Raw genomic sequence first — 21,685 nt, 5'->3', positions numbered from 1 at the left:
TTGCATGTTGATTTGGAAGGCAGCCAAGCATGCAATGCTTTACAACCATAAAAGGATTACTTCTAGTTAATGTCAACAGAACACGGATGATGGAAAATAACAGAAGTGGAAACATTCTACTTGCAGAACAACCTGCAACAGCTCACCTTTGTAAGCGAAGCTTGCTGTGCTTTTTCCTTCAACACTGAGCTGTTCTCCTACAAATGCAGAATCAAAGGTGCATTGGAGCCCCATGGGGTAGCTGTACAGGCCACGTGTATCACAGCTTCCTGAGACCTTGGGGCACACGGGAGGACAGACTGTTAGTCAGCCTCTTAAAAGCTTGCAGTCGCTACAGGAATTCAAGTACAGTCGTGAGTTTTCATCCTCAAACAGTTTACGGACTCGCAACTCTTTATGGGGATGCAAGTCTTAGAAACGTGACAGTGATACATGATCCCTGTGACTTCTATTTTGCCTGGCTTTGTGGATCCCTTGGAAGTAATTCAGGGGCCACAAAGAGGGCTAAATCTTCAGATTGAAAAATGCTCTGCTTAAGTCACTCTTTAGCATCTAGTACTGACATTTTAAATGGATTTTAGAAATGTTTAAAAGAACCCCCAAACCAACATCTATACCTTTGTACATTTTCGTATCCCCATCGATTTTACCATTGCTCCTGATTTATGCAGTTGTCTCAAAAAATGTCCTGAGATATACAGTAACATACAACCGTTATGGAATTTTCTGGCCCCAAAGCCTTCTTATGGTTGTTTTTGATTTTTCCCCCAAAAGATGTAATCACTCTGCCATCACAAGAAGCAGGAAGGAAAATATATAAAATATATTTAGCAAAACCAGTAAAATTAAAGTGGAACAGAAAATGCAGTCAAGTAGCAAACATGTACAGCAGCAGATTTTACAGTTTTTCCTGCACATACCTCTGCACTTATTTCATACACGCTTTTTAAGGAGAAGAAAGAAAATAGAAATCAGATAGTGTTGAGAAAGAAAACATTTTTTTTTCCTGAACACTAAATGGGGTTTTATTACTGCTTTTTGCTTTTGAAACTTCAATTCAGACTATATATATCTCTAAGAAAAATAAGAGGACACCCTTTTCTCTGTCCCTAAAGCAAAATTACAGTCCTCATTTTACAGACTATACTGGTATCTTAAATAGTTACACTCACAGGATCTAGATATTATCTGGCCATCTAAAGGGATGCATTTACAAATGCAAAACATTTTAATCAAGATACAAAACAGGTATCCGATTTTTCCAGCTTTCCTGAGGCCGAGTGAATTGTTTAAATACATGTGCGCTTATCAAAATCCATGGTACAGTACATTTTAACAGTAGTTTGTTAAGAAATCGTGAAAGTGCATAACAGCCTAAAAGCAGGCAAAAAGTACTTCAGAAGAACAGTCTTTCCTAAAAGTGGCAGAAGAATATAAGCCTTCCCCAAAGTAGTGTTGACCTTGTGTGAGGACATCAGTGATCTTCCTAAAGACTCCACAGTGTGGTGGTGGGGTTTGGGCCTCAGGGGTTTTTTTTATGAGTTACAACAATCATTTGAATGAACGAAAGACCATTAATAGTACCGGTGCAGTTCCAAAATAAAGCAAATGTGCTGACAACTTGTTAAACTGAGTTACGAGTGAGGCTTTCACATCAATACTTGTGTTGGAGTCTAGCAATGACTTTCATTCAGTAAACACCAAACACAGCAACTGGAAGCAGTTTGAATATGCCACAAATCTAAACTGCAGCATCCAAAACAATAAGTTAAAGCAAATCAAACATACATGTCTTTACAACCATGAACAGTAGGCCAGACACAGAAGGAAAGAAAAAGGGAAGTACATGACACTCACAGCTTTGCTCTACTCTCACTTGCAAAGGCACCAGCATGTCAGAAAAATCAAATGTGATACCATCTAATAGATGTTAAGGTGAAAACAGCTGTTCCATAGGATTCAAATATAGTAAAGAGAAAAACTAGTAATGAATTACATATCAGTCACAGTGGGTAACTTCAGCGTTCTCTTTGGAGATGTAGATTTGTCTGGAATGTCTTCCAAAATAAAGAAGTATGTATTATTTAATTAACACAACTTACACTGATAATATTGCATTTCATTTCACAAAATTCCAAAATAGCACTTTCTCTTTTCCCCAGCCGTGTTGATGGAACGGCAGGCTTTTATTAATCCTATCAAGATGTTATGGGTTACAAAGTTATGGGATAACACTTGTATTATCAATTTCTTTTTCTTCTTGTAGAGTAGCTTGATTTATTTTTCTTTCTCCAGATAACGTTGCAAAGTTTTTAATTTCTTCTCCTCCTCCTTCCCTCTTCCAGTTCATGTATGACCTCCTCCTCAGCTGACGGGTCAGACAAATTCCACTTGGAAGGTTGAGCTTTCCTACATTTCTGCTTGTAAGACATGGCAAATCACTGAAGGAAAAAACCCACCACAACTCCACCACTCACAACTGAAGCAAATTTAAGTTTCATAAAGGCAAAATTGATGGAGTTTTGTACACTTAGACAGACAAGTCTGAATGAAGGCTTTGTACCCAAATCATTCAAGTTTATTCCAGACCTTGTATTTAAGGTAAATCAGAATAGTTCCATTTTCTACATGAAAGGCTGCTTAGTTATGCTGCTGTTAGTCTTACCAGCTGCTTTCAGGAATTTCCTCAAAATTACCTTAAATGTTGCCATCCTTCACCAAAATGTTCACTAAACTAAACCATGCCAATATAAATATATAACTGCAGTAATTTTACTTCTGAAACCAGTAAAATTCTAGTGCTACATACAGCCAAGATATATAGCAAGCTGTCACCACCATACCTGTCGCATAGTTTTACTTTCAGGATTTGTGAAGCTTTTTTTTTTTTTAAAGATGTGGGTGCATGGAAGTAAGAAGGGAGCAATAGAAAATAACTGTAGTTTATAGCACATTAGGAACTGCTGCCCGTAACTGAACTTTTCTGATATCCATGAAGTAACATACTGTTGATGTCCCTTATATGGAGAACATTTCCATGCCAGATATCATCAGAAGCAGTTTAGATGAAATACACGCACAAAATTAAAGACCCAGAAATCATTCCTTCTGGGTAGACAAATACCACCAATAATAGTGACCTGAAAGGTCACTGTTAAAAACTTTTTTGGAAGATGGGGAAGATGAATTTGATTATATATTTATTCACGGCCATTTCTGGTAATTGCAGTCCAGTGTGAGATACTCCTGTTGTACCCCTAATCACACATTTTTTCTGTTGATGGACAAACTCATGCCTTAAGTGCCGATGCAGATTAAAGTTACCCCATCAACTTTTAACCTAATTACTGTGCATTCACTGTAGTCAAAGAGCAAAATGTGTAGCCCAAGGTTTCATAATGTTCCGATTTTTGTTTCTACCATAAAGAGGTTATAAGAACTTCTATTTCAGGGATTCAACACAGATGAGATTTTAGAAAAATATTAAACAAGAATACACACAAATCACACATGGCCAAAACAAAATAATAAAAGTCTTTAGTGGAAAACAATTTGATCCTTCTCCTGCTTATGGATCTTAAAAATACACAAAGTGATCATTTTAAAATTGAAAAATCAGTTGTGATAAGGCTTGATTACACAGCCATTTCCCAAGTCTTATTGCAATAAATTGTGAAATACTTCTATGCAACTTCATATCTTCAACTGTACAGGTAAAACAATACTTGAAATCAACTAGCACTTCAATCCCTGTGTTTTTAATATATAAACTCAACACAGTACTGAATGATACATTCAAAATATTTACACACTTGACCAACAGCAGTACTAGCATTTATTGCCTTAAAACTGCATGTTCACTGCATGGAGGTTCCTTATTTTGCACAAAGGGAACAAATAAAAGAGGATAATATTTTTTTTCATAATTATAAATTCTAAAATGGTTCAGTGGGAGATTGACACATGCTGGGGAATGCTACTAGAAAGGTTTTTATCAATTTCAAGTATCAAGCTGTAATAGATTGGAAAATCATATGGGTAGTATCTTTCTATTGAGGTTGGAATGGTCATCCAAATCCACTTCAGAATGGCTCAGAAGGACAGGAAAAGCAGGATAGGGAAAGGAAAGAAATGAAAAAACAGAATCAATTTCAATCCACTGAGGAAAAGGGAAAGCCAGGGATATCTCAGTTCCTAGGGCCCCAAGAAATCTCATACTGAAAAAAGTGTTTTATAAGAGAGCTGAGAGCTTAAGGCCCTAGAGCAAAACACACTTCATGATTTGCTTCATGATCAGTGCCAGAAAGCATTAATCTAATTTGCTGTAAAAAGGGCATAATCTACTCATATTAAATGCAAATTTACGGGGTGAGAGGAGGGGAGGGGGGGCAGAGATGGCTCCTTAAATTTAGTTGTTATCATTAGGCTTTGGTTATACTGAGAGACTGGAACAGACATGGTAGAAATGAGTGGTGTTTGTTCCTTGCAGAAAAGTATAAAAAACCCAAGACCAAACCAAACAAAAAACCCTACCACAAGCAGCACTTGTCACAAGTAGAGGCACCAAAGCCTGAATAAATCAACAACTGTCCTCTCCCTGTGTAGACCAGAACTGAGGCACACTGGTGGGGAATCTCACCTTATTTAAGAAGAAGCCACTATTTCAATCAGCTGTAATTGAAATAATGACAATTTACAGCAAGCATTCCTGTACTGCAGTAGATCAGTCCTGGGGAATACTGCACCACTGCTGCCTCTCCTGGGCTTTATCACTATGAAAATCTGTTCTCATTACAGTAAATCTTACACCTCACAAAACTAAAGTATATAATATTTACATAGCATCTCAGATCCTCAAAGGATTTTATAGGTATAAACTAATCCTCACAACATCCCTGTGAGGTAGGCAGATGTTAATGCTATTTCAACAACACAGTTCTAGCTACTTGCCAATGGCCACAGAGGATCCAGCGGAAAAACTTATTAGAAAATTAGAGGAGCCTGGCTCCTACTCCTGCGCTTATATTCATCAAGCTACTTCCATTAAAAAAAAAACAAACACTCTTTCTTATGTAATTACTCAACCAAAACTGAAGTTACTTGAAGTGTTTTACAAGAGAAATGCTGCAGTTCGCACTTTTAATAGTTTTACAGACCACAAATTAGAATTTGCTTTCCCTTTTAAAGAATTTTATATTTTAAATGGACAACTGACTGCTCTGAGCAAGCTTATTTTCTAGAACTACACGGCCTAGACATAAAGGGATTTGCCTAGATAAACACTGGGTCTTAAGTGAGCACTATGCACTATGAAAGAGATGACTCTAGTTCAAACCCCTCTCTTTCAACCAGTAGGATTTGGACATGCTGAGAAAACAAGTTTCTTGTTCCTGAGAAGAAAGGTGAGCTCTTTACCACTAAACAGTGAAACACAAACCTCTGGGCAAAAAGTAGCAGATTCTGGCAGTGATTCAGTGAAGCTAATTAAGGCATAAATGCATGTGAAAGTGGAGTTTTCATGTGCAAGTAGCAGTCCACTTCTGCCTGTCCATACGCATCTGTGCTTTCTAGGTCTTGAATTTTATGATTGAACTCGATGGTCCATGCTTGTCAACATCAAAAATGCTATGCTGAACAACAGAAAATTATTATGCCAGCACTAGAACTATTACAATGGGAAGGAGATAGCAAAATGGGAAAGCTACTTGATTTTTAGCTCTCAGAATGAAAACACTGGATCAATAATCTGTTTTAGCTAGAGAAGTCCAGATAAATATATTAGTTACAATTATATCATGCAGCATTTATAATTCGGTTTGAGTTACCTTTTCTTCCTTCAAGAAACAGGTGCATTTTTAGAACCATTATTCACTTTGCACAGTGAATGGAAAATCAATGCAGTGATGCTGTAAAACTTTCAGAACACATATGGAGCCAGCTCTCAGTGTTCATTAAAAATGGTCTATGAGTCTTTCCTGTGGACCTCAGTGAACTTCGACATCCCGATTTATAGCAATTGGATGTGTAGAAGATCACTGAAGGACTTCTTTTTTTTTTCTTTTTCTTTTAGTAGGGATATAGAAGCCAAATAGTTCAGATAGAAGCAGCTACCAAGCCAGCAGGAGTATGAATGAATAAAACTTATTCCCAATTTCACTGATGTCACTGAGCAGAGACATCTTAGAATGTGCTCTAAAAGAAACACAAAATGGCATGGAAAGATCCCAGCTGGAATATATGAGAATGTAAGAAAAATTACGAATCAGGGAAGTATAACATTTAAGCAGGAAAATTACAAAAACACCCCAAACCCTTACTAGGACAGCTTCCCTTTAACAAAAAATATTATTTTTAAATGAAGGGAAAAGGAAATTCTTAAATAACCTGCAAAACTAGTCTTTGAAAAGTAGGTATTCATACTTAAGCAAGACTTGATACTCAGAAGATGCTATGTGTTTCTGATTGTTACAACACAATGGGCCTCATTAGAAAAATAATGGGTATGCACATTACTTTGTCCTGAATATGAACTCAATTTGTGCTCCAATTCTTCAATCACAATATGCAAGAGGATTTCAAGATTTTTAAGTTAATAAATATTTTTAAATAGCGAGTCAGCTTTAAGATTTATAAAACAATAGTGACAGAGCTAGGTATAAAAGAAATTAGTGAAATCAGTTATTCAGTCAGATCCAAACAAATTGGAAGTATTTGCTATGATGTCTTTGAAGACTTTGGTCAAGGTATTTGACATCGAGCACATCATAACAAACTAGCAGCTCCTACTGCTGCTTATGCTCCCAGGCTTCAGTGCCCTTCATCTGGAAAAAATGAGGTTTCAGAACCACTGCCCCATCCAATGTACAAACTCAGAAAAACTCCAGAAGCAGTTTCAAAAACATAGCAAATCCCAGACAACTAAAAAAAAAAAAAAAAAAAAAAAAAATCAGCCAGCACAACAGTTTGAAACAGAAGGATCTGCCAAGATCATTATCTTTTGTGCAAGCGCACAGTCGAGACTTTAAAGAAATGCATTAGAGTTTCAAGAAAAAATTGAGAGCAATACTCCTGTTCTAAAATACTATGCAAATATCTTAGAAATAAAATACTCGCTGCGAAGGTACATTATTATCTAACAAGTTTTATGGTCACTTTGTAATGTGTAAATCTGCCCTTGCTTAGTTTTCACATCAATTAAAAGAGAAAAGTATAATAAAGAGATGGCATTTTTGGCCTTGTGGATCCATGCTTGAGACACATATGAATTTAACTTGAAAAAAAAAAAGCCTTAGATCACTTATAGCACAGTATTAGAGATTTGTGTCTTTTAAAAATTCTGGCTATTGTGACTAATTTTGAGATGAATAGCTGAAGAATGCCATAGAATTGCAAACATGAAGTTATACATTGCCATATAAAGATGTATACCATACATTTTATATAAATTTAAAAAACACATAGGAAATATTCAACAGCATAATCTAGCAGAGATCTTAAACAGAAGGGCCCACTTCTTCCTCCATGTATTTCCACAAAAATAATTTTACTCGACATGCAGCATTTGTGTTTGCTTCAGTTTTCTCTGGCTCATGACAGGAGAAAAGCAGGCCTTGCTTTCATATTCATGTGCAGCTCTGCCTTGTTGGTTCCCTATACTCAGGGCACTATATTCTGCTACTCTAATAGCTAAAGTGCTGATATAAAAAACCAAGCAAGAGCAGAGCAGCTGGGAGGGCTCTGCAGAAGTGGAGCTAGATTCAGCAAAACTGAAATCTCCCACACCAGTAGACATCCCCAATTACCTTTCCCTGCTGGAGTCAAACAAACATAAACCTTGAGTAAAAGGGTCTGATGCCCCTGTGCTAGCATAATTGTTTTAGCTAATGCCCCAACTTTACAAAGTTTGCCGGTAATTCACGCCTTTTGGGTTGTTATTGCTTAAGCAAACAGTTCAGTGTAGAAATACATTGCAGTGTCGTGCAACCCCTTAAGAATCAAAACAGATACTGAAAGTAAAATTACACACGAACCTTGCATTAGACACTCATTCCAAAATGACACATCATCATGAAAGGCTGCAACACGTACACAGCAGCTCAGTGCCAACATCCCAAACCAACTCTGAAGAGTCAAATCTTGCCTTATATTTCTTACCTAAAGTATATGAGCTTTTTTCTTCTTTTAAATTAAGGCAATGAAATGGCTACAGTTCCTAAAGTTCATTTTAGTGGAACAAAAATATACACCTTTTTTTCTTTGAACTTTAGGTAGCAGAACATAATGTAAAAACATGCATTGCATTAAACATGCAATGTTGGGTTGATGTAGAAAAACAGAACTGAACGCAAGTTAAAATGCCATTTGGTTTTTCTTCCCCATTGGAACACAAACTCAAAGAGAAGAAAAATAAAGCTTAAAATCAGCTAAACTGTTTAGAGCTTTACATGTATCTACATCACACTCTTAACATGATTTTGGGTAGAAAAGAAATCTGTATGTTTATATGACCACTCATATTTTAAACCAGTGCAGGGGGAAAGGCACTGCATTTATTTTTCCTTGTGCCCATATCTGTTTGCACATATATGGAAAAAAATTAAATTCAAATTTTCTGTTCATTCTCTCCCACACATAAGTATGACAGATTGTAGCTAACACATAATAGCAGAAGCTGATTCAAAGTTGACCTCTCCTATTCCACTGTGTTATGTTCAAACTTCCAGGCTCTCTAGAATCTGAGATGGCTGCAAAGAACCCAGAGACAGGTACAAGATTTAGTCAGCATTCAGCATTTCTCAGTGCATTTCGCAGAAAGGGTCTAAATTAGGCATAGAGTTTTGTTGTTTATTTTACACAGAGAAGTCCACCAACATTTGCCATAAATTCTTCTAAACTCTTTAAGAAGGCCATCTTCTGCTTACGGTCCAGTGTAGGAGGAGTGCTGCTTGCAGTAAGTTTGTTGAAGGCATCTGCTAACCGCTGGTAAATTACTGGATCTTGCTGAGTTGATAGCAATGTTTCAACTAGCTCTGAATATTCAGCCTGTTAAATAAACATAAAAAAAAAAAGATACAGTACATACAACTTCTCTCATCAGGACAAGATCCAGAACAAAAGTTGTGACAGAAAACTATCAATACTTCTCCACCTGTTAGCCAGTTTCACTGACCACTGTACCAGCAGCAACTATGGACCCCAGAGTCTTTCACCTACCTCCAAACCAGATAAAGTCCTTCATCCAGGATGGGTATTTTTGTAAGGCTTAAAGAAGAATTCAAAGCTAGGTACAGTGCTTTGCAGTGCAGAGTAAGACGACAATTTCAGGCACACACTCAAAGGGCCTTCTGGCTCTTTCTTAGCATAGGTTTATTCCTGCAAACTGGACTGCTCTTTTTTCATGCCTGTCTTGTGTTTGGTGTGCCATACCAACCATCTCCTCCCACAGGTTCTCCATTTTCCAGGGTCCCCTCTCTGGGACAGAGAGCTTAGATTGCTTTCTAAGAGCTTCCTACTTACTTTCATACTGACTTGGACAGAAACAGAAGACAAAGGAACATGTCAAACATGACTAGAAGGACACTGCCAAGGGGCACACAAAACTGGAGCTATTCCAAAGTGACTGAGATCTGGGAGCATGGGTGAATGACACAGGAGCCAGAATGGCGTTCCTTTCAATTCTGTCAGTGAGGGGTTGGGTGGAGGTAGACACAACATGAATTTGCCACCTGTGGGTGATATCACAGGATCTTTTTGTCTTACATGATCACGAGTCCCTCTTTGAGGGATAAGGTTGCTAGCAAGAGAGAGGATCCCTAGGACAAAGCGACTTAGGAACATCTTTGCCAAAGGCTTGCCAACCTGGCAGGAAGGGCTTTAAAGGGTATGTTGGGGGATGGTGGTAACAGCTTGCAGATAAGTGAGAAGACAGAGACCAAGAGTATTAAGAACACAAAGAAGTGTGATGGGTTTAATGCTGCTCATTGGGAAGTATTAAACAGGATAAAAGGTGGCCAGTCTCAAATGTCTATGTAGCAATACATTCAGCTTTGGAAACAGACGGAGCTAGAGCTCCAAGTGCAGGTACAGAGCTGCAACATCACTGCAGGCACTGAGATGTGGTGGGACAGGTGGCATGACTGGAGTGTTCGAAGGGACAGACGGAGGCTCTTTACAGAAGAAGACAACAGAAGCTTGCCAACTCTGTGAAAGGACAGCTCAAATTAAGGATGCTCTTCAACAGACAGGGCAACAATCTAGTTGGGTGCTTATGGATGATGATCAGAGGAGAGGTGACAAAGATGACATCATGGTGGGATCTTGCTACAAATCCCCAGTGGCTTTTAGTGGACTGAGTCACCTTCAAGCAACTTGAGGAAGTTTCCGGATCACACTTAAAAGAGATTATCTCTCTGACATTTGCTCAAATACCAGATAGGCTACCAGCCAAGTACAGAATCTAGACATCATGAGAGCAGATTTCACCTTATTCAAGAGACTGGTGGGTGGTATCCTGTGGGAGTGAGCTCTGGAAACAAAAAGCTCAGGAGAGCTGATAGGTCTTTAAGGACAACCTCTTCCAAGCACAAGAATGGCCTGTCCAGATACTGAGGAAAGCAATATAAACATGTAAGGATACCGACTCAGCTAAGCAGGGAATTCATGACTGAACTGCAGTGCAAGGACAATACATGCAGGAAATAGAAGCAGGGACAGCTACAAAGGAGAAAGTAGAAACATTGTCTGGATAGGAACAATGACAGAAAAATGAAGTTCATCTAAAGCTGAATTTAGCAAGGGACACCAAAGACGACAAAACAGCTTTTACCAGTACTTTAACAGTAAAAGAAGGAATACAGAAAATGTGGGTTCTGCTGCTGAATGGGAACAGCTGGTTTAATGATAGTAGACAAAAGGTAAGGCTGAACGAATCAATGCTTTATTTGCCTTGGTCTTCACTGACAGGTTTTTCCAGACCTTTGTGACTAGAGACAGGGTTCAAGGAAGAGAGGAACTATCCATAGTAAAGAGGATCAACCCAGTAATCTCTTGAGAAATCTTGATGCATACAAGCTCATGAGACCTGAGAGAATCTATCCAAGAGTTCAGAAAGCTGGCTCACATCATTACAAGGCTGCTCTCTATCATCTTAGAATGACTGAGAAAATTATGAAGTACTCCTGGAAGCTGTCTCTGGGCATGTGAAAGAGAAGAGGATTGAGAACAGTCAGTGTGGATTTACCAGTGATAAATCATGCTTTACCCAAGTGTCTTCTGTGACAAAATGACTACATCTGTGGATAAGCAAAGAGCAGTGGATGCCTGATGTTAGCAAGTCTTTAGCAGTCACACACAACATCCTTGTAACTAAGATGGGATTTTCTTGTTGAAATGGGTGGGCTACTACATGGGTGAAAACACACCTCTATCATCAGCCTATAAAGGCTTGAGGTTAATGGCTCATATTCCACCGGAAAGATGGTTACAAGTAGCACTCAGAGCTCTCATCTGGACCTTGTCCCTTTAAGTGTTTTAGTCAGTGACCTGGATGAGGAGAGGAAATTCACCCTCCTCAAGTCTGAGATGAAATCCAGCTGGAGAATGCAGACAGTGCGTTCAAGGGCAGGACTGACATTCAGTGCCACCTACTCAGGCTGGAGGACTGAGCTGACGGGAAACTCATAAAACTCAACAAGGACACATGCAAGTCCTGCAGCTGAAACAGACTAACTGCCTGCAACAATACCGACGGGAACTGACAGGCTGGGGAGCAGTTCTGCTGAAAGAAGGGCCTGAAGGCCCTGGGGACAGCAGGCTAAGCAAGTCAGCTGTGTGTCCTGTCAGCAGTGAACACTGTCTGCATACTGGGCTGTATTTACTGTTTGTCTTTACACTGCACTTGTTAGATTAGGTGTGGAATACTGTGTCTAGTTTTGGGCTCCTTAAGGATATTGATGAACTGGAATGAATCCAGTGGTGGGTCAACAAGTCTGTCTGGTAGGTGCTAAAAGCAAATTATATGGCTAATCAGGCACTTGATTAACGGGCCACTTAAAATGGCTTTGAAATATCCATCTTGGAGGTTTTCAAAACACGGCTGGAGAAAGTCCTGAGCAACTTGATCTGAATTAAACGTTAACTCCACTTTGAGCCAGAAGTTGGACTACAGACCTGAGGGTTCCCCCTTCCAACCCAACTGATTCTATGATTTACCAGGCATACAGTAATTAACTACTCTCCTTTAACAAATTACTTCTTTTCAGGGTGTGTCTAAATGCCATACCTGATGCAAACACACTAATGTGTAGAATGCTTCACCTGCTGCAGTTGTCATTTCTGTATTGTGCTTCTGAAGTACCAGCATATCAAAAACCATCTGAAATCACAAAACAAAAGTAGTTACAGAAGTGTAAACTTAACTTTCTACTTTATCAACATATGCTGCTGAAAGTCATCTTCACTTCTGGTAATAATAATGAACATGTACTTACAAGCATCCAAGGTTGCTGTTTGCTTTGTTGCCCCCTCCCCTTTTTTTTTTTTTTTTTTAAATTGAGGTACCAGTAATTTGGAAGCCAAGTTCTTTTAGAAGTTAAGTCTTGGCTTAACACCTTACATCCATATCTTAAAGCACTGAAACCTTTTGTTGATTTATATCAACTGTTCTTCAGAGAGAAATGGCACCTCTTGTATTTTTCTCCAAAAGCTGCAGATATGCCAGAGAAATAATGAAAAAAGCCACTGCTCTTCCAGAATAAAACATGGAACTTTTTCCTCAAGTTTTGGAGACTCATAGAAAGTCAAAGAGGGGACAGATTATTAAAAGCAGTATTATAATTTTAAGTGGAAATTTAGAAATAAGGCACGAAGCTATGTTAACTTAGAAGATACATAAAGACAAAATTATTCAAGAATTTCCCATTCTCTCAGCTTGGCTGATGCATCCTTTTAATAGCAATCCCCAGAAGTTCCAATATCAGTTTCATAAGAAAAGACTTGCTTAAGCGAAGAACAATATGTGTTTTAACTCAAGTCTATACAAAAATCAGATGACAAGCACACAAATTCCACAATTACTTTGTTGCTAATTAGTAGGAACCTGATTGCTACCAGGTCACTCCAAAATTCGGTCCGACTGGATGGTCCTAAAAGGAAAGTACTAAATGTGATATTAAGAAAATGCATAATTCATTAGATAAACTGAATAAATGTCAACATTTTCTTTCTAGTTCTCAACTATTATCTTTTTCATGTCTTGTTTTGGTGCTCTACTCAGTCTCCAGTTCACACAATTCTGGTAGTTTTCTTTTCAGAGTAGACATAACTGCTAAAATTGTCAATCAGTTCAAGAGCTCACGTGTGGAGCATTGGTAAATATAAATTGCATTCTGAGAGGCTCACGTCTTTTGTTTATTGGCATTAAGGGATTGCTTCCCTTTACGTCTCCATCCTCCTTTGTACTCTAGTCCAATATCTTCAGTTCTTCATGCCCTCTTTCTTATTAAACTGCCTTTTTTTTTTTTTTAGGTAATAGGCTGTTTCTTACTATATGTGTGATCCTGATTAATCTGGATTTCATCACTGTCTGGCCTCTGGATTCAAAAAACCAAAGTAAAAGGAAACACAGATGCCTTACCTTAAGAAAGTGCCTTGTTGCTAGAAAAAGAGTTGAATCTGTTTCTTGTGCTTTTGCACACTGTTCTGCTAATGGTGTTACAGCCTCCAGACAGAGCTGGCAAACCTCTGAGCTCATTCTGATAATGGGCATTAAAGAATCAAAGTCAGATTTCAATTAGATTGTGAAAAAATTACCCAAGTGTGACAGAAATAGAAAATATTTTAAATGCTTTTATGTTCCAAGGTTTCTTTTCACTATAAAGCTGTTGATAAAAAAAAACTAAATAAAAAGAAACTCAAACAAACAACTAGAAAAAGAGAGAGAAGAAGAATTCAACTTCATTGCCTTCTTTTATTAGCTACAGGCCCTAAGGTAACATAACCCTCTCTGACATAACATTTTCAGAAAGAGTCCCTTATGGTCAAGCTCATCTGTTTCTGACACGTGCCACAGATTAGAGAAAATGGTACTCCCATTATGAGAGGGAGAGCCCATTGGCACCCTGACAGGAAATGCTCTGGAGCCAGCCCAGTAGAACAGCAGCAATGTTTTACATTACCAGCTGAGAAACTAATTCAGGAATAGCTTTGAGATACCAGCTGAAGGCTTATGAAGTTACACACTATGAAATGAAGTAATGGAGCAGGCAGGAATGGTTGCCAGAAAAAACTTACATGCTAAACTACTTAAAGGCTGCCCCCAAGCACAAGTCAGAGGCAATTCAGCTAATACTAGAATCTCTAACAGACACTACAGTGAAACTGTCAATCCCCAGAGAGCAGAGTAAGAGTCAGTTATCAATATACAATTATAGATATAGATACTGATAGAAAAGGAAAAAAAAGATAAAAAATGAGATTTTTTTAACATGGTCTTATAGTTGCTTATAGCAGCTTAGATTTTTTAAAACACTCCCAAATTCTATAAAGGATACGATGACATCCCTAACTCCAGCGAGTACATTAGGCTCTTAAAGAGGTCTTCTGGAAGTTGTGGAATTTTCTCAGGGAATATTTCACAGATGAAAGTGATTAATTTGTAATATTGATTACACAGGGATGGAAACTGTCAAAACAAAAACATGGTATTTTTAGATTTAATCATATAATTATTCTGGCATAGTGTTCAACTGTACAAAGAGACAGGACTGATGCTCTGCACCGAAGAAGAAAAGACAATTAATTTTAGAAAGCAACTTCAGTCATTAGAATGGCTACAACTTTATTAGCAAACACTGCGGTACAATAAAAAAAGATTGTTAAAGCTAAACAGTTGATGGTGAGAGTGCTCTACACAAATTCTAAGAGTTTTACTTCAGACATTAACAAATGTAGTTCTGTGGGGTAAAACCCTTGTGAGCATTTGGAGCACAATAGAGGGGCTTTCAGGGTACATCCTTTGACTTGTTTCATCTAAAATGAACACAGTCCTCTCGCTCAGCAAGCGTACTGGATGAGAAAGCATGTAAAGAGGGGACAACTGAGATGTACAGAAGTCTTCCCCTGATTCAAAGTAAAATATTAACACAGTGCAACCCAATGAAATGCTGTTGTCCCATTGTTTACTGTTCTACTGACAAGCTGCTGATGTTGACAATATGAAAGCCATTTGTACTGTAAAAATAAAGAGTTACTTTTAACTAATATCGCTGTTTATGCTTCCCATCACATTTCTGACACTATCATAAAAAGGATTCCGTGAGCCACATCTCAGGTTTGGCTGTGGATCTGCTCACTCGCTTTTAGAAGAAAAAAGTTTTGTTTAGGACCTTCAAATATACATCTTCTCAGCTTACAACATTTTCAAACAATATCTAGAACTATGGAACAGTTATTTACATTTATAAAGCCTAGAAAACTCAACTTATGGAGGTAGAATGCATATAGAAATGAATTCTGGGAACTCGTTACTATAAAGCTTTCATATTCTAGCAGCTCTGTGTAAAAACATACTTACCTTCAGCAGATCTTGGGACATTAGAGGCAGAACTAGATTAACCCCATATAAGACAACATCTGCTGCTGATACAGATCTATTTGTAGCTTGCCCAGGCTCGTGTCCTCTAAATACTTCGTCTACAGAAAAGACAAAAACTATTTTGTGTAAAAGGAGGATTAAACATATTGAAGGAAGAGTCCTATTTCTTTATAGTAAAGACATTTTTAAAAATAGGACTATTCCCCTCTCTCTGAACAAAAACATGAGGCACTGTATTAAAATAGAAACTTAGTGAGTGGAGGCTGTCACATCACTATATTTATTCACTAGGACTAAGCATTTCATAATCACTTGAACCAGATGGCATGCTAAACTAGAACGCTTCAGATACTCTGAGGGCTCCCTCCCATCACAGAAAATTGCATTTGTTTCTAGTGATAGCTGCTTCATGCCTTCACACAGATAGTTAATACAAATTATTAATTTGTATTACTGCATTTTTATACAATATATGTGTGTATATATGTTATATTTACATATGTTTTAATATCTTTTATAAACAGAAGGAGAAAAACAATAGGAGAGTTAATACAGAAAATGCTGTAGTTTGGATGTTGCCAAGTTTTCTCCAGTTACAGGCAAGACCTACATTTCCCATCAGCTGGCAGTGACCTTCCTGCATTGAGTCAGCAGCAGTATGCAGACAACTTGCAAAACATTTGATCTCTGGGTATTACATTTAGGTTTTATTCACATTGCTTAGTTTTGTGGTAAGTATTTTACACTGTTTTCCACACAAGTAACATCCAGATCTCAAAGAGAATACGTTACATAGTGCTGGGTTGTCCATTCAACGGACAAAGTCTAAATCTGGTTCTGTATTTGTGTTGTGCATGCAGGGTGAAAAAAAATAACAAAATAGCACTGAATTTTGGAGTACAAGGTTCTCTCTTTTAAGATGTACCTCAGAAAAGCAATGAACAACATCAAAACATGCCTGGTATCAAACTGAATCTGCCTATGTTCTTTTCTGCACAAGATGTATAGGACATGTTGAGATCTGAACTATGCAAATGTGGTTTCACTTATTCAGAAGCGATGCACAACAGCTAAGTTAGAACTGGCAGATGATATTCAGGAGAACTGCAATTTTAAGTGGCAAATACACATAAAAAAGTAACAGGCTGCGATACAAAAAGGCACCCTTAATTACACCCACAAACCATAAAACACCTTCTGTGAAAGAGGAAACAGAAGACCCTCAAACATGATGGAATTTTAATGATCTCAACAGTTCACAAAAGTTGAATCCTATACTAAGAAGACAATCCACCTGCCCTCTTGCACTAATTTACTACTCCAACTTCGCTATGGGCTTTTAGTTATAAAAACTGCTGCTACTACATGTTCAGACTTGCAACATTCAGATTTCAAGCTGTTTCATACATGCCCTATTTATTTTATGAGAGCAATAACATTTTCAGATGCCAGAATACTAGGGAAAGTCCTTCCTTTGTTCCTGGCACATTAAAATAGTAATTTCCATATCCTGATCTAGTCAAGCCTAAACTTCAGTTTTCACTTTACGTGGATTGAACACATTTCCCACAATGGTTCTTTCAGTTTAGAACACAAGTTGTGGTTTAGCAATTACCAGTTCCTTAATACCTGTATCACTGAAATCTATGAATTCTTTTGATAGAAGATTAGTGAGAAGCTCCATAATAAGAAGGAGATCCTGGTACTGGTCTTCTTCTGCTGTAACATCTATCCGTTGTCGACCTAAATTATTCTTAGAATACACCTGGAGCAGAGTTAGGCAGGCCTCATACAAGTTCATGGCTTTGGCCTATAAAACAATGTTACATAGTAAGAAAACTTCCATATGCTAAAAGTGACACACTTTGTTTTAAGATGGCATTACTTGGTAGACAATTCTTCAAGATTTTAATTTCAATATATGACCACTTTTTCTAACAATTGCACACAAAATCATCAAGGAAGCAGCCACCGTAAGCAGTCAGAACACTTACAGCCATATATTGATGTGCTATTGATTGAAACAGCAGAACATTACTTTTATCGATTTCTCAATCTTAACAAAAAAAAAAACCAGATGAGTGGCTTAGGACAGGCTGACACATCTCACCACTCTCACAAACTAGATTACCAACAAAATCCCTTGGTGACACACTTCAGCTATAGAAGTGTCGAGCCACACTACACTGTGCATATCCAGTTTGGAATAGGTTGGAACTCTTCTAGATGCAATAGCAAAATTAGCCAATGGTGCAAAGATGTAAGCGTACTGCACTGACTCAAAATTTATTTTAACTGTTAACTTCTTGGTATTACTATTAATGCCTTGTCTAGGACCAAAGCACTGTCTCTGATATACATTTGTCTGCAATTCTCCTAGACCAGACTTTTGAAAAGTTTGATACAGTTAGAAAAAAGTACTCAACATAGTCTGTCCTCTTCTGCCACCTATGCATTGAGTTACACTAGTGATAAATTGTGCTTAAATTTATTGTTATACGAACAGTCTAAATATTCTGCTTTTAATCTTTGCAAGCATATGTTTTAAAACAAAGGAATTCCTTAACAGATGTGAACACATATTCTTTCTTTCTCTATATAAAAATCACCACACCTTATTTTGTTTAAGGAATAGCACTGTATGCACACACACACACACACACACACACACACACACACTCTTCTCCCTCCTTCCCCTTCTGGTTGTATTTACCTCTCCAAGATAGCAAATTTGTTTATGTGCAACTTCAACAAAGACTTCTATTATGAGATTAACAGTCTCTGGTGTGTTTTTGTATACTTCCATTAATCCAATGCAATTATTAAGGAAGTCCATTAGGAAATTGAAGAGAATTGCTACGTTATCAATCTGAGTAGCCTCAGCAATGCCACAGAGTGCTTCTAATGTAGCAGTGATTTCCTGTTTCACTTCTTCCTCCTGACAGATCTGCTGAAAGTTTTCTTGGTTTATCACATTCAAGAATCGCTGCTGAAGTGGCTGAAGAACCTTGAAATTTTTAGAAAAGGAGCATTAAGATACGTGTACTACCATATGAGATGTAAGGTTCGAGTAACTTGGCAAGCTCATGGGTCGTTTTTGGCATGGCAGTACAAGAATCAATCACTTCCAGTTCCAACGGCTCAGTTATGTTATTGTCTGCCACATTAACATAAGCTGAAGTGGTACTGATTAGTGCTTCTCATTATCCATCATTACTTGTCCACAGGTTCCAAAATGGCACCTCCATAAATATTTTAGGTTATTTTGTAGTTTTTAAACCAATGACAATGACCTTCTCTGGCTCGCACTATTTGGTTCTCTTCCAAATGCAGTATTAGGGGGAAAAATTGCTAACAATGAAAGCATTAGAATTAATGTTCACAGTTACTGTTGCCATATTATGATTCTAAATAGCGCAATCACTTTTGTCATCAGCTGTGTTTAGAAACAATTTAAAAACTTCCATAAAAATAATTGTTTTTTTCCAATTATTTCCAGTGCATTATAGTCGTACCTTAAATCACTAATTTCATATCTCTGCTAATAAAGGCCAGGTTTTCTCAGAAGGTCAATGCTTTACAAACTCCTCTGGTGCTTCCTGATCACATTTCAGCTACTTTCTTGCACCAACCTTTCTGGTAGTAAATATCAGAACTTTAATGGAGCCAGGGCACAAAGAGCTGGTCAAGGCTCTTTGTTATGTTCCACGTTAGCTTTTTACTTACTGTTGTTATCATTAAGTGAATAACTAAATAATTCATAACACCACCAAATTAAAATAGAAGAAAAAATGGTACAGTTCAAGGAAAATTACTGTATCTTTTATAATAATCTCAGTTAAGCATATTGTTATCCTGTTTGCTTTGCAAAGCTTCAAGTTAATTATTAGAGGTTTCTGTTTAGGTGGAGATGTTTTAGATACAATTTAGATACAATATATATGACTACTGACCTTCAAAAAGAAAATAATTTTTAAAATTAGTGAGACATTAAAAATAAAAATATGCTATATCAGTTGACTTTGTGCCACCATAAAATTCCCTAAACTAACTTGTACTGCTTGCTAAAATGGAAGTAATAAAAGCATCAAAACAGCTTACCTCTGTCCAGTATTGTTGCTTTGTTTCTGTATCCATATGAGCAAAACCTCCTAAAACTAAAGCTTTCATTAGTGTTCTCTGCACAGAACTGGACAAATAGTGAAGAGGAGGGCTTCGCCTTGCAAACTGTTTAGCTAAATTCCACCAGTTTTCACACTGAATGACTAAGTTTGCCCTAAAAGAGGGAAAAACAATTTAAATAAGGATTTCACAAAATTATATGAATAGAGCACATCGGGTTGCTAGCAGTTGTCAGAAGTTTGTTAGGTTTTTTGAAAAAAATTCCTTTATTCTAAGGCTAAATTGCCTTTTGATTTTTGTCTTACTAATGCCTCAGCTCTAAGATTTCTAAAGCATATACTCTGAAAATAGATCAATTCATATGGGAGAAAAGCAGGGAAGTGCTTTAGTTTTATGCACATACACACATACAGAGTTAATGGACATATTGCATGGATTAAAAGCTTAGTCTCATTAAGTCATGATAAAATAAGCAGTTTATTCCAAAACTGGCTCCTGTGGGTTTTAAATTTTTTCAAAAAGAAAATTCCTCAAGCATTTAAAATCCTCAAGCTTCAGAACAGTCTTTCATCAGACTGTGAATGTATGATTGCATGTAATTTCAGAGAATTAAAACATTCATGAATCTCCTGCTTCACAGTATGCAATACCAAAGAAAACTTTCTGTAATTTGTCTGAATCCACGAAATCCTGGATTTAAAAAAAAAAAAAAATTATATGTTTAAAAACCACATTTTATACTGGCTTAGCCAAGATCTGAACTCTTAATCAACAAAAATTAACAACACAAAAATCCTTGTAATAAGAGGGGAGACCAGGAGAATTTTCCTTTCTCACTTTAAGACTGAGGCACAAAGGTAAGGTAAGGAAAGTACATGTCTAAACAATAATAAAAATTAGGTGATGTTTTGTCAAATATAGGTCTCACTCCTCACTTTGTTAGACAAGTTTGTTGGGGTTTTTCTCAGTTATAGTATGTTACTAAAGTAATTTGACTTACAGAAACATAAATATGAAGTGCCCTGTATCTGGATTACTTTGGCCCAAAAACTTTAAAGGAAGCAAAAGAAATTTTTTGACTTCCAGAGGTATAGCAACTTACCGCTCTCTCCTTTCCACTAATGTTACTAGCAGTTGTACAGTATCATTTGCAAGGTCCTGCTCTGAACTCCACACTGCCAGGTTACTGATCACTTTTTCTAAAAGGTAACCCACAATCCACTGGGAACCCTCTGTATCAGCACCAAATGCTGTACTAAATGGCAGACTTATCTATAAGAAAAGCATTAAAATGAGTGAGTTTTACAGAAGCCAGAAGCCCAAAGTGTATGGTAATCATTGTCAGCAAATTCTTTTCAGGCTGTCACTTCTTTCCTACTTAAATTACACAAATGTTACATAGACAAAGGCAAAGAATACCTGTAATAGAAAAGTCTTTGCCAAATTTATTTTGCAATTTTAAGCACAACACTTTAAACAAAAAAAAGTTTCTACCTCATTACAAAACCTGGTTTGAGTATGTCTAGCTTTTAAGGCCAAAGAAAGTTCAAAAGAATAATAATCAAAAGAAAGATCCCAAAATACCCTCCTGGAAGAGTTTTCATGAATTTAAGACAAAATTCCTCAAAATTCAGTAGTAAAAATTATTAGAAATAAATCTAGCTCTTGATCTAGATCAAATCTTTTAAAAATCTATTTTGAACTCAATTTTTCTGCATCTGCTTTCTGCAGATCGTTCCTTTAATCTACACATCTTTTAGGAAGGATGTCACACTATGGTCCTGGCACATTAAAATATGCTTCCTTGAAATTGCCTGTTCTCCTGTCTTTAAAAAAAAGTTTCTCAAGAGTGAAATCCAAAGACTTCTTTAATAATTGTGCAGGGGTTTTCTGTCAGCACAACCTCTAGCGCTTCTAACTTTAAAACTCATGATATATACATGACTGAGCATAAAGTTTAAATAGAGGTTT

General features: G+C 37.2%; 1 protein-coding gene across 2 annotated transcripts in view; it reads right to left on the bottom strand.

Annotated features, from left to right (window-relative positions):
• Positions 1 to 808: 808 nt before the first annotated feature.
• Positions 809 to 21,685, bottom strand: part of XPO4 (exportin 4) — an 82,119-nt gene continuing 61,242 nt past the window's right edge. For both annotated transcript variants that reach the window (XM_032679739.1, XM_032679740.1), the window contains exons 15-23: positions 20,817 to 20,986; positions 19,694 to 19,868; positions 18,306 to 18,599; positions 17,222 to 17,402; positions 15,572 to 15,690; positions 14,550 to 14,680; positions 13,634 to 13,751; positions 12,281 to 12,373; positions 809 to 9,042 (exon numbers count right to left, since the gene is read on the bottom strand). In XM_032679739.1, the coding sequence (XP_032535630.1) occupies positions 8,845 to 9,042; positions 12,281 to 12,373; positions 13,634 to 13,751; positions 14,550 to 14,680; positions 15,572 to 15,690; positions 17,222 to 17,402; positions 18,306 to 18,599; positions 19,694 to 19,868; positions 20,817 to 20,986 (1,479 nt within the window). In that variant the 3' untranslated portion in view covers positions 809 to 8,844. The remainder of the gene's footprint in view (positions 9,043 to 12,280; positions 12,374 to 13,633; positions 13,752 to 14,549; positions 14,681 to 15,571; positions 15,691 to 17,221; positions 17,403 to 18,305; positions 18,600 to 19,693; positions 19,869 to 20,816; positions 20,987 to 21,685) is intronic.

This window comes from Chiroxiphia lanceolata, chromosome 2 (genome assembly GCF_009829145.1).
Source record: "Chiroxiphia lanceolata isolate bChiLan1 chromosome 2, bChiLan1.pri, whole genome shotgun sequence".
NCBI classification, from domain to species: Eukaryota; Metazoa; Chordata; class Aves; order Passeriformes; family Pipridae; genus Chiroxiphia; species Chiroxiphia lanceolata.
The sequence above is the reverse complement of the archived record's forward strand: the minus strand, read 5'-3'. Positions and strand labels throughout refer to the sequence as shown.